Genomic DNA, 9,856 nt, shown 5'->3' with positions numbered 1-9,856 from the left:
TTGAATCAAATTTCAAATGCTTGACTTCTTTATAAGCTTTTATGCCTATTTAAATATTTTATACTTTTTACACCTTGACTCTAAGTCCTTTATTCATTATTTATATGGTGTCAAGGTTTTGCACTTTAATTTCAAGGAGAAATTGCCAATGGAGGACATCAAAATAGGACAATTGCCAACTAGCGACACATATTTGAAAAATTGTTAGAGAGGGACGAAATGGGGGTTATCAAATCTGTAAAAGGGGGTTATCAACCCTCTAAATGGGGTTATCAAACTCTCAAAAGAGGGTTATCAACCCTCTTTAACAACTTTTCAAAAGTGTGTCCCCCCGTTGGCAATTCACGTATTTTGATGTAGCCCACAAGCAATTTTTCCTAATTTCAATTTCCAATCATTTCAGCTTTGATGAGAGAGACGTTTGAGAATGTAGTATATACACCATTCTAGTGTATACAAGAGAAGAACTCAATGTTCAGTTGGTTATATATATACACAAAAGTCTCTTTTCATCTCACTGGACATACTCGTTATCTTTTTTCTTTTGAACATAATGTTCGTCTATTTTTCACTAGTATTTTGCAAATTTCAAGCCTACAAGCTTTGCAACATCTTTTCTTTTGGGCAATTTGCTCTGCATCAACCGTTGTTCACTAGGTCCAAGCAGGTGCGTGCACACCGTCAAAGACAAAGGAAGTGGTGTTGTATCCTGGAGATAGGTTGAAAGAGAACCCGATTGCATACTGTTCATGGTGGGGGTGATAATCTATCTTAAGTGTAGCGTTGATCCGTAACATGCGTCTACCACTAAACTCTTTTCAATTTCTCACTTATTTGGTTTCATTCTTAACCTACTTTTTTGCGGATTATCTTCAAGATCATCGCTGATAATTTCATTTTCTTCATCATTGCTACTTGAGATATATTGTTTGAATTGTTGATCTAATCTTTTTACCCCAAATATTTCCAACAATCTTAAGATAGATTATTCGGATTAGTTCAACATGGCCGGTGAAGATTACACTCGTCCCGAGAAGTTTGATGAATTGAATTCCAAGCGTTGGCAACACCGCTTACTCTTTTGGCTTTCAACTCTTAAAGTTGCCTCTGTCTTGAGCACACCCAACCTAGTCCCAAAGAACATGAATCCGCTCAATCCAACATCAAACAAAAATGAGAAAATAATGATTTTTTGTGTCGTGGTTACATACTTAGTGCTATGACAAATTCTTTATGTGATAAATTTAGATCGAGTCTCTAGCTCAGATAAGCTACCTATAGGGTGGTGCCTATGATGTTTGGGTTATGTCACATATTGATTCTATAGGACCTAACATAGATAGGCCGTCCCTAAGAAATGATTTTCATAGGATCATGGTAAATGTGGATTTGTGGAGGTTTAAAATGGACGTCTAGAAAATGGATTCATTCCTCAACAGATCGAACGGTTAGGATGATTGTATGGAGATGGTTTGTTAGGAACACCCTATTTATGTCAGGTTCTATGGAATGAATGGGTTGGATGAGTCAAACAACATTGGAGATGGTGTATTTATCGTAGCTAGCACATATAAGCTATATGAGCGTGAGCTCATATACCGCGCCCCATATATATATATATATATATATATATATATATATATAGAGGAAACTGTTAAGCTCACCAAGCTTATGGTGCGCTTAAGCGCCCAATCACATGGGTCCCACATTTTCTGTGGTGATCCAAACCATTCATTTGCAAGGTTCTATCGTAGATATGGGGTGTACCAAAAATCAGCTCCATTGGATCATCCTAACCCCTCCATTTGTGGAGGACAAAACTGGGCAGATTTGTGGATGGGTTAGGATGATTCTCCAAAATGGATGGGTTAAGATGATTCTATGAAGCAAATTTTTGGTACATCCCCCATCTATGTAAGGGCCTTTCAAATGAATGGTTTGGATCATCCTAATAAAGTGGGCCTACATGTGATTGGGCGCTTAAGCGCACCATAAGCTTGGGGAGCTTAAGCGCACCAACAGTTTCCTCATATATATATATATATATATATATATATATATTCTATTAAAGAGGGAGGGGCGTTTTACTGTTCATGCCTTACGTGTCAGCCTCCCCTTCGTCTTACGATATAGTTTTTGGTTTTTTAATTTTTGCAAATGCCGAAAAAAAAACCAAAACCCTCTCTGTCTCCGATATGTAGCGCTTTATTAGCGAGATTTTAAGGACCCAAACAAATCTTGACGAGAATATTACCCTCTGTATCTGTATCTGTCGCTCACCCCAAAATCTCGCCCAAGAGAAAATCTCGGCCGAGAATATATATATCTACTACAATATAATATAAGAACCGGGAAAAGTGATTTTTTTTATCTCTCGATTTTTCTCCCTCATTCTCTCTCATAGGATTTTACTCTTAAGCCGCTCACAAATTTATTTTCATAAGCTTGACCTTACCCACCCACTCTGATATTTCCATATCTTACCCTTCAAGGTTGTCGTTTAGAGGAGGTGACATCTCAGAGAAGGATAAGAATCTGCTTCTCATCTTTCAATGCCCCTCCCTTACCACGTACCCACCGCGCCTGCCACGTATGGGAAGGCAAGAAAAAAATCTGAAAGTTTTTTAATATTTTTAAGATGCAATCTCGACAGCTGGTCTCTTCCTGTCCGCGCGTCTCTCTCTTCCCCATACTCTAACTCTTTCTCGAGATTAGTCAACTACTTTCTTCCCCAAATAGCTCTCGCTCCATCTATCTCTCTTTGTTTCTCTCGGGCTACAGCTTACCATTTCATTTAATAATTTGGTTTGGTATTTGGGTATTTGGGTTTTGCATTTAATCAGGGTATTGAGTTTGGGTTTTATATATAGTGTTTTGGGTTTTTGAAAATATATTTACTCCCTCAATTTTTATTGCAGGTGGAGTGAAAAAGACGAGAGAGAGAGAGGACCACAGGAGGAAGATGACCTGGCTTTTGTGGATGTTTTTTTCGAGCCGGTTTTCCAATTTCAGGTTAGGCTTTTGTGGGGATTTCTTTTACACATCAAAATAAGAGAAATAAATAAATTAGGGATACGGATGTTATGCCTTTTTTCAATCCGAGAAGAACAAACAAACTGAAGTGAATGTATTCCTTACCTGTAGCCAATCAGAACTATCAATGCAAACTTTATGTAAATTGTGATTTTCCTTCTTAATTTTGCTGCATTTTTTGAAACCCTAGGTTTATGTAAATTGTGATTTTCCTTTTTTTTTTCTTCTTTTTTGTTTTGCTGCATTATCTAATGCCTATGTTTAAGGCTGTAGATCTAACGATTTATATTCTTGCTTAGGTTGTTATTTGTCGGTCATTGCCGTAGATAAGGTCACAGATTTCCTACTCCCATCAAGCTATCCAATTATGTAACTCACGAGTATTGAGTAGTTCGAACTCTTAGGTTTAGTGTTCGTCTATCCCGAGTTCTGGATCTCCCTCTCATCTGTTCTGAGTTAGGGATGGCGTATTGGTCCCCCGCCAAACCCCAGCTTACACACCCAACAGAAAAGGAAAAAAAAAAGATATTCCCGTCATGCAGTAAAATTTAACAAGATTAGGACAACAAATAATATCATGAATTTAACGGAATATTTTTGCCTAAAATAAAATAGGAAGGTATCTGGACTATGTTTCATAATCTCGAAAAAAATTCGGGACTTTATTGTTTTATCAAGAAATTGCAAAACATTAAAAAAATAAGGAACATAGAAACATGTGATGTGCAGTTACCGAGTCTCCATTGATCTGTTTTGCTTTAAACAATGAGAAGACAGCTCAAGGGGGGAACATGAGAATTCTTGCCTTCAGGATGAGCTCAAGACAACTTATGAATATAGACATTAGAGGACTCCACTCAGAATGTGATAAAAGTTTCAAGAGGGTATGATCAAAATTCAATAGAAATCAGGTATCAATTAATACATACCAGTTTGTACTCTTAAGTGATAATTTAATTGCTTATAGACATCTTAGCTACTCCGCAATCAGATGTCTATGCTTCTGCAACGGCTTGAGTCTGTTTTATTCTCTTGTTATCTTTCACCTCATTCTGAACTGTATCACCTTCATCTTCTCTGACCTTTCTAACTTCGATCCGAGCAAAAATGGGCTTAGTTTCTTCCATGACCTGACCCGTTTTCAGCCCTCCCCATTTGGCATCATTCTACAAAATGAAGGGCATGAAATTGATCAGAAATCGAATTGGTGACCAACAGGGAGGATGAGCTACTTGAGAAAAAAAATATTAATAATAATTCATAAACCAATCTCATACTAGGCCAGCTTACAAAAGTAATCTGTAAAAGTTTCAATCAATTTTCTTAAAAAAGTTCATTTGAAGATCAATACAGAAAGGTCTTCAACTGAAAGGAGTTAAAATTAGATAAGTCATTCGCATTTTTTTATGAGTAAAAAAAAAAGGTCTCTAAAATGTTTCATTTATTATTTTATTGTGATTTAGTTTGATTTTTTTCCTGTGCTCGATTCAGTTAAACTCTAGAAAAATTGTAGCGGTGGGTCCCGGTGCTCGTGATAGAGGTGGAAATCTTATTCTTGTTGCTTTCAAAGAAGGAGACTCTGTTCTTTTGCCTGAATATTGAGGGACTGAAGCAAAGTTGGGCGAGTAAGTTCCTTTTTGTCTTCTTCTTCTTCATAAGGTCTTGAACAAATATTTGGTGTTGGACTTGGAGGATTATTCATAAAGCTTGCAATCTTTGACTAGTAGATTCCTCTCTATCTAATATTATTCATTTGCTAGTTACATCAATTGAATGGTTACTGCTACCTGTAGACAAGGCTTGCAATTTTCTAACTGATATAGGTTTTTTCTTATCAAAACTTTTTTTCTATTGCTCCTTGTGTTTGAAAACATTTGTTTCTCGACAAGTTGTCTCACAATCATCATAATTTTGATTTGCTCCGTGATGGCCGACTCTTTCGGTTTACTTCTTATGGCACTCATATATAGCAACCGTAGGCACATCCGTTGGCACTTCTAGGTTTCAAAAAGAGTGAAGAAATACCGTGATTCCTATATGAATCAGTTTCACCACATTGAGATCCTTTGTAAAAACCTTGAAGGTGTTTTGAAAGTTGCAAGGGCCTAAAATTATCATTTCATTTAGAATTATCGGAAAAGATATTAGATTATTCAGCTGAGACTCATCTTCATTTTGGTTGAAGATTGCTCTAAAATTCTGTATTTGGGTGGTTGACATTAGCTAATTATAGCGTCTATAGATATAATTTCCAGACAATTAACAAATTACGATATTTCTAGGCTTTTCATTGTTTAAAATGCTTAAATTGAATTATTTACTAATTATCATAATTTGTTTAAAATACTTAAATTGGATTAACTACTAATTATCATAATTGCTCTTCCAAGTGTTTTTTTTATTGAGCTTGGCTTGACTGAGGATATTTTGGTTGTTTCCCTAGCTATAGAAAATTGGTCGAGATTGGGTATTAGGGAACTTCAAAGGTGACCTTATTTTCAACCACCTCTTTTAAAGCAATTAAAATAATTACCATGCCTATTTTGAAAACCATCTGCTCTTTTCATTATTTATCTGCCCTTTTCATTATTTATTCTGTATATTACTATATTATGAAGCAATTTATACCTTGTGGAAGTTTCATGCGTGGAAATCCTGGGAATATTTGCCCAAATATTTCCAATAAATCAATCCAACCTTGATAAAGGTTCCTATGGGTTTTTTTCCTTTGCTTAGGGGTTTTATGCGATGCGAATAGGCATGTGCCCAACAAATTGTAATGGCAAGTACCATTCAAAGAGCTTCTTAAGTAGCAACTCTCTTTTTTTGCATGTAATTCAAATCAATTCAAATTAGTTACTGATATCCTGCTTTGTGTTCTTTTATGTTGCCGTTTTTCCCCTTTTGCCACTTATCCATTTATCTAATAGGAATGGATACCTCATAAAGCCACATGGGTTACATTTTTGTTTATTAATATCCTTTTGCATTATCCATTTTATATTCTCTGGAATCTACCAATAGTTATCTTGAGCAAAATATATGAAGGTTCATCATTAACTGACATTTGTATTGATGTTTTCAAGAGTTTTTGCTTTATTTTTTCTTCTACTCATTAACTCACATTAATTTTTTTCTTCTACTCATTAACTCACATTAATTTTGAGTCCAATAATCATAATAGGCTGCCACAATCGGCTACCACAATCTCAAACGAAAAGGGCCTTAGATTAGGAGATTCTGTAATATAGTTTATTTTGTGATTTCTGCCCTTAGTTTAATATTTCTTTGGAGTTTGTTTATCTTTTTGAATAAATCTTCATCGTTTCTTCTTCTACTCATTCTTTCATAAGAGAATAAAAGGAAAAAATAAATGGGTATTTCCCTATTAAATTATTTCTTTCAAGTTGGCAGTTAACAACTCTCAATGGTAAGTTAAAGAAAGCATATATAAAGCCCGTGAAGGGAACAAAAATTACTGTAAAAAGACAGATATTTTTTTGCTACAGTTTTTTCTTGGATTTATCCCTACAAACCATAGGTAGATAGACAGCTATATCTCTTCCTATTTACCTATCTATGATTTTACTTGATGCAGCTATAACATTATTTTGGTTGATTGTAAATACTGTTAAGTTTTTTTTTTTTTTTTTTAATTTCTTTCATTTTTCCACGGAATCTAGCCTAATCCCAAATGTTGTGTATGGCATTTATTTATTTTTCTTTTTTCGCTCCTCTTCTTTTCCTTTTCCCCTACCTCACACCCCATCGCAGCCCTCTCCATTGGTTGAAGAACTTGATGTTAATTGGATTCAGAAATTCTACATGATTGAGTATTATTTATGAAGACTTTTCTTTTCTATTACATGGTTGCATTACATTAAAAGAAATGACGTGACAGACTCAAGGCCCTGTTCGTTTGGGATTGTGGCAGCCAATTGTGATTATTGGACTCAAATTTACTGTGTGAACTCTGCCCTTAGTTTAATATTTCTTTAGTGTTTGTTCATCTCTTTCCTTTTTCAATGATGTTTCCTTGTGCTACTTATCCAAAAAATGGCTCATTGCCCTTTTCCTTCAAACCACAGGTCAAAACTTTTGCCTCAAATTAAATGCTGCCCAACTGCAGCCAGAACTCAAGGTTAGAGGCTTAGGGTTTATTGTAATCAACCATACAGTTCAAAATAATAGTGTGGATTGACAAACATAAATCAGTGACATGAATACTTACATACGAATGTGTTCACATTGAATCTCACATCGGACAGCATCCTTTATCAGCTATTCTGCTTATTAATTTGAAGTTCATGAGAACACATTGTGCAATTATGAAAACATGTAGTGCAAATATCAGTATTCTTTTCAGTCATCTATCTTATCTTTCGTAGGGCTGATTTCTAATTTATTTTACAGACACATACACAGACAAATGAAAGGTGTACACAGACCAAATATTAAGCTGAAGGAAATTCATTTACCCAAAAAAATTACAAGGTTGGAAAGGCTGCAGGGCCAGAATTAATGAACAACATAATCTGAAGAAAATAATCCATCTCAAATGTATTCCAAATCCAGATCAGTTATGCCCATTGCTGATTCTTTTCTCCATTTCCCCGTAGGAATTATGTACATTATCACGAGGGTGTTTCTCCTATCGAAAGTACGTTCTCTGAACCACATTTGTTTGGTTGCTGCCTTTCAGAAGGTTTCTTTTTCCATGCTCAGAAGAAATCCATTATAACTGAAGCAGAGCGTAGTGAGTATTTATAGTAATTAAGGGTCACGTTTGTCATCTAGAACATAGCCAGGTCAATCAAAGGAATTTTGCTATTGAGTTTAAAGTTATCTACGAACAAACATAATTGCCAATGAATGGGATGTGATATGGCTTAAAAGAAGTTATTAATGTTGAAACCAACAACTATTTTAAGGAGAGTACTGTATTTGATACTTTAGAGTGATAATAATGTTCTTTAAATGATGACTACTAATAGCAAACAAAGCCACAAGTGAGATTTATAGAATTCGTGTGCTTTTTTGTATGTAATATCATGTGTTTTAATCATTACATTTGATTCCTATGGGTTTTACACAATATATATGGTAGATTAATGGGTTAATGCTACAACTGCTATTGCACTTACGTTTCCTTCTTAGCATTAAGATTTAGGTGTTTGAGAGGAATGATTGTCTTGGCTAACTATGTTTTTTTTGAAATGGCTAACTATGTTATACTATTTCTTTTTTAGGAACAAGTCTGGGGAATCTCTTTTGTGATCCATTACGGACATTTGGATGCCATAAGATCAATGCAATTTAGTGGTAGCCACCAACCTCCAAGCAACTCCAAATTCTTGAAATTATTTTCAATCAATGCAATGGAACTCTGACCAAGCTGAGGATAAAAGAGATAAGCTTGTGCCTGAAACTAGGTTCAAATTATTTGTAGCCTCTTAGGTCTTTTCTAGCTATGCTTCCCGGCAATGGCTAACTATTGATTATGTAGTATGCATGCATATTTCCATGCGGTAATTTTCTACAATTATACCAATTTTTTTTTCTGTTTATGTAAATAAAATTATGGTACATATCAGGTTTCTTGGAAAATCTGATGGTGTCCATGCTCTTCCTCTTTAAACCAACAAGTATTGGTGAAAATTTTGACAACAGATAATATGATTTTGAACTTTGCTGTGCAATTTTTTTGTCCTCTTTTTTCCCGCCTTTCATAGCCATGTGTGTGCAATCTCTAATGCATCTTTTTCAGATGAAAGAATTATACTCACAAGTGACATGAATACGACTTTGCTTTGGATAATCAGAGGAAACACAACTTTTCCTAACTTTAAGAACACGAGGTCTGCTTACACACAACGCCTTTCAAAGTGTAACCTTCGGGTCACATCCAATCAATTCTTTAGTCTCTCCTCTTTCCACTTCTAATCTTTGTCGCAGGTTATTCTCTATATTTCTCTTTGTTGCCCGTTCCGTGCATCCAACGGGGTTTTATACTAGTATTTGATATTATTGTCCTAGCCATCAGAAAGCAGAACCAAAAGTCCATATCTTTAATACGTTCTGTTCTTTAAATCATGAATGCATTCCCACTTCCCAATGACTAGAACAAATCTTTTTGCGCAAACAAAACAGAAAGAAACAAAGTTCTAGATATCTTCCTATGTAAGAACACAGAGACCAACAGGCAACAAATGAACAAGTTGTAGAAAGTCATGACAAGCTTGCAAACCAACTTTGACAATCCATACGTATGAACAAGCAATGCCTATATAGATGATTTTTTTTTTTTAATTTGGTAACATCTATCCAATTTTGCACCGATGCCTTCTTACTCTCTAGACTGTCCATTTTACAAACATTAAATGAAAGGACACCATCCAAAACAAAACTAGTAAATGACTAAACTCAAAACAATATTTCAACCTTTCATGTTGTTGTTTGTTGCTTGGTCTTTCTGTTTTTGATTATAGACAAAGCATAGTTACCAGGGTGGGAAACAAATTCGGGAAACGAAACGTGAAACGGAAACGGGAAACACATGAAAAAAAAACAAGGGAAATGAGAAATGAGAAACAATAGAAAATTGTACGAGAAACGTCTTAGGAAATGATGTGTTTTTTTCCAAAATGATTTTCATAAGTTCCACAAATGTTTCATACACGTTTCATAAGCGTTTTCTATGAGTGTTGCATACGTTTATCACGCGTTTACACATTATTTACGTAAGTTTACCATATGTTTCCCATGTGTTTCAGAAACATTTCTCCAATTTTGTATCATATTTTGGAAACGTTTTCGAAACGTG

At 35.0% G+C, this 9,856-nt stretch overlaps 1 protein-coding gene across 33 annotated transcripts; it reads left to right on the top strand.

The window, feature by feature from the left end:
- Positions 1-2,444: 2,444 nt before the first annotated feature.
- LOC143852876 (uncharacterized) lies at positions 2,445-8,732 on the top strand. 33 transcript variants are annotated; one of them, XM_077362565.1, is made up of 6 exons: positions 2,446-2,600; positions 2,919-3,012; positions 5,770-5,819; positions 7,447-7,527; positions 7,653-7,693; positions 8,283-8,732. In XM_077362565.1, the coding sequence occupies exons 1-6, from the start codon at positions 2,593-2,595 to the stop codon at positions 8,351-8,353; spliced, it is 345 nt and encodes a 114-aa protein (XP_077218680.1). In that variant the 5' UTR covers positions 2,446-2,592; the 3' UTR covers positions 8,354-8,732. The 33 variants fall into 33 exon arrangements, 7 of the variants coding, with proteins under 7 accessions (XP_077218680.1, XP_077218632.1, XP_077218665.1 ...); XM_077362517.1 differs by having other exon boundaries at positions 7,653-7,789; XM_077362550.1 differs by lacking the exon at positions 5,770-5,819 and adding an exon at positions 5,424-5,519 and having other exon boundaries at positions 7,653-7,789.
- The last annotated feature ends 1,124 nt before the right edge of the window (positions 8,733-9,856 follow it).

The sequence above is a fragment of the Tasmannia lanceolata genome, unplaced genomic scaffold (genome assembly GCF_043159265.1).
Source record: "Tasmannia lanceolata isolate RefF3 unplaced genomic scaffold, GAP_Taslan_0.1 ptg000003l, whole genome shotgun sequence".
NCBI classification, from domain to species: domain Eukaryota; kingdom Viridiplantae; phylum Streptophyta; class Magnoliopsida; order Canellales; family Winteraceae; genus Tasmannia; species Tasmannia lanceolata.
This window is presented reverse-complemented; position numbering and strand designations above follow the sequence as displayed.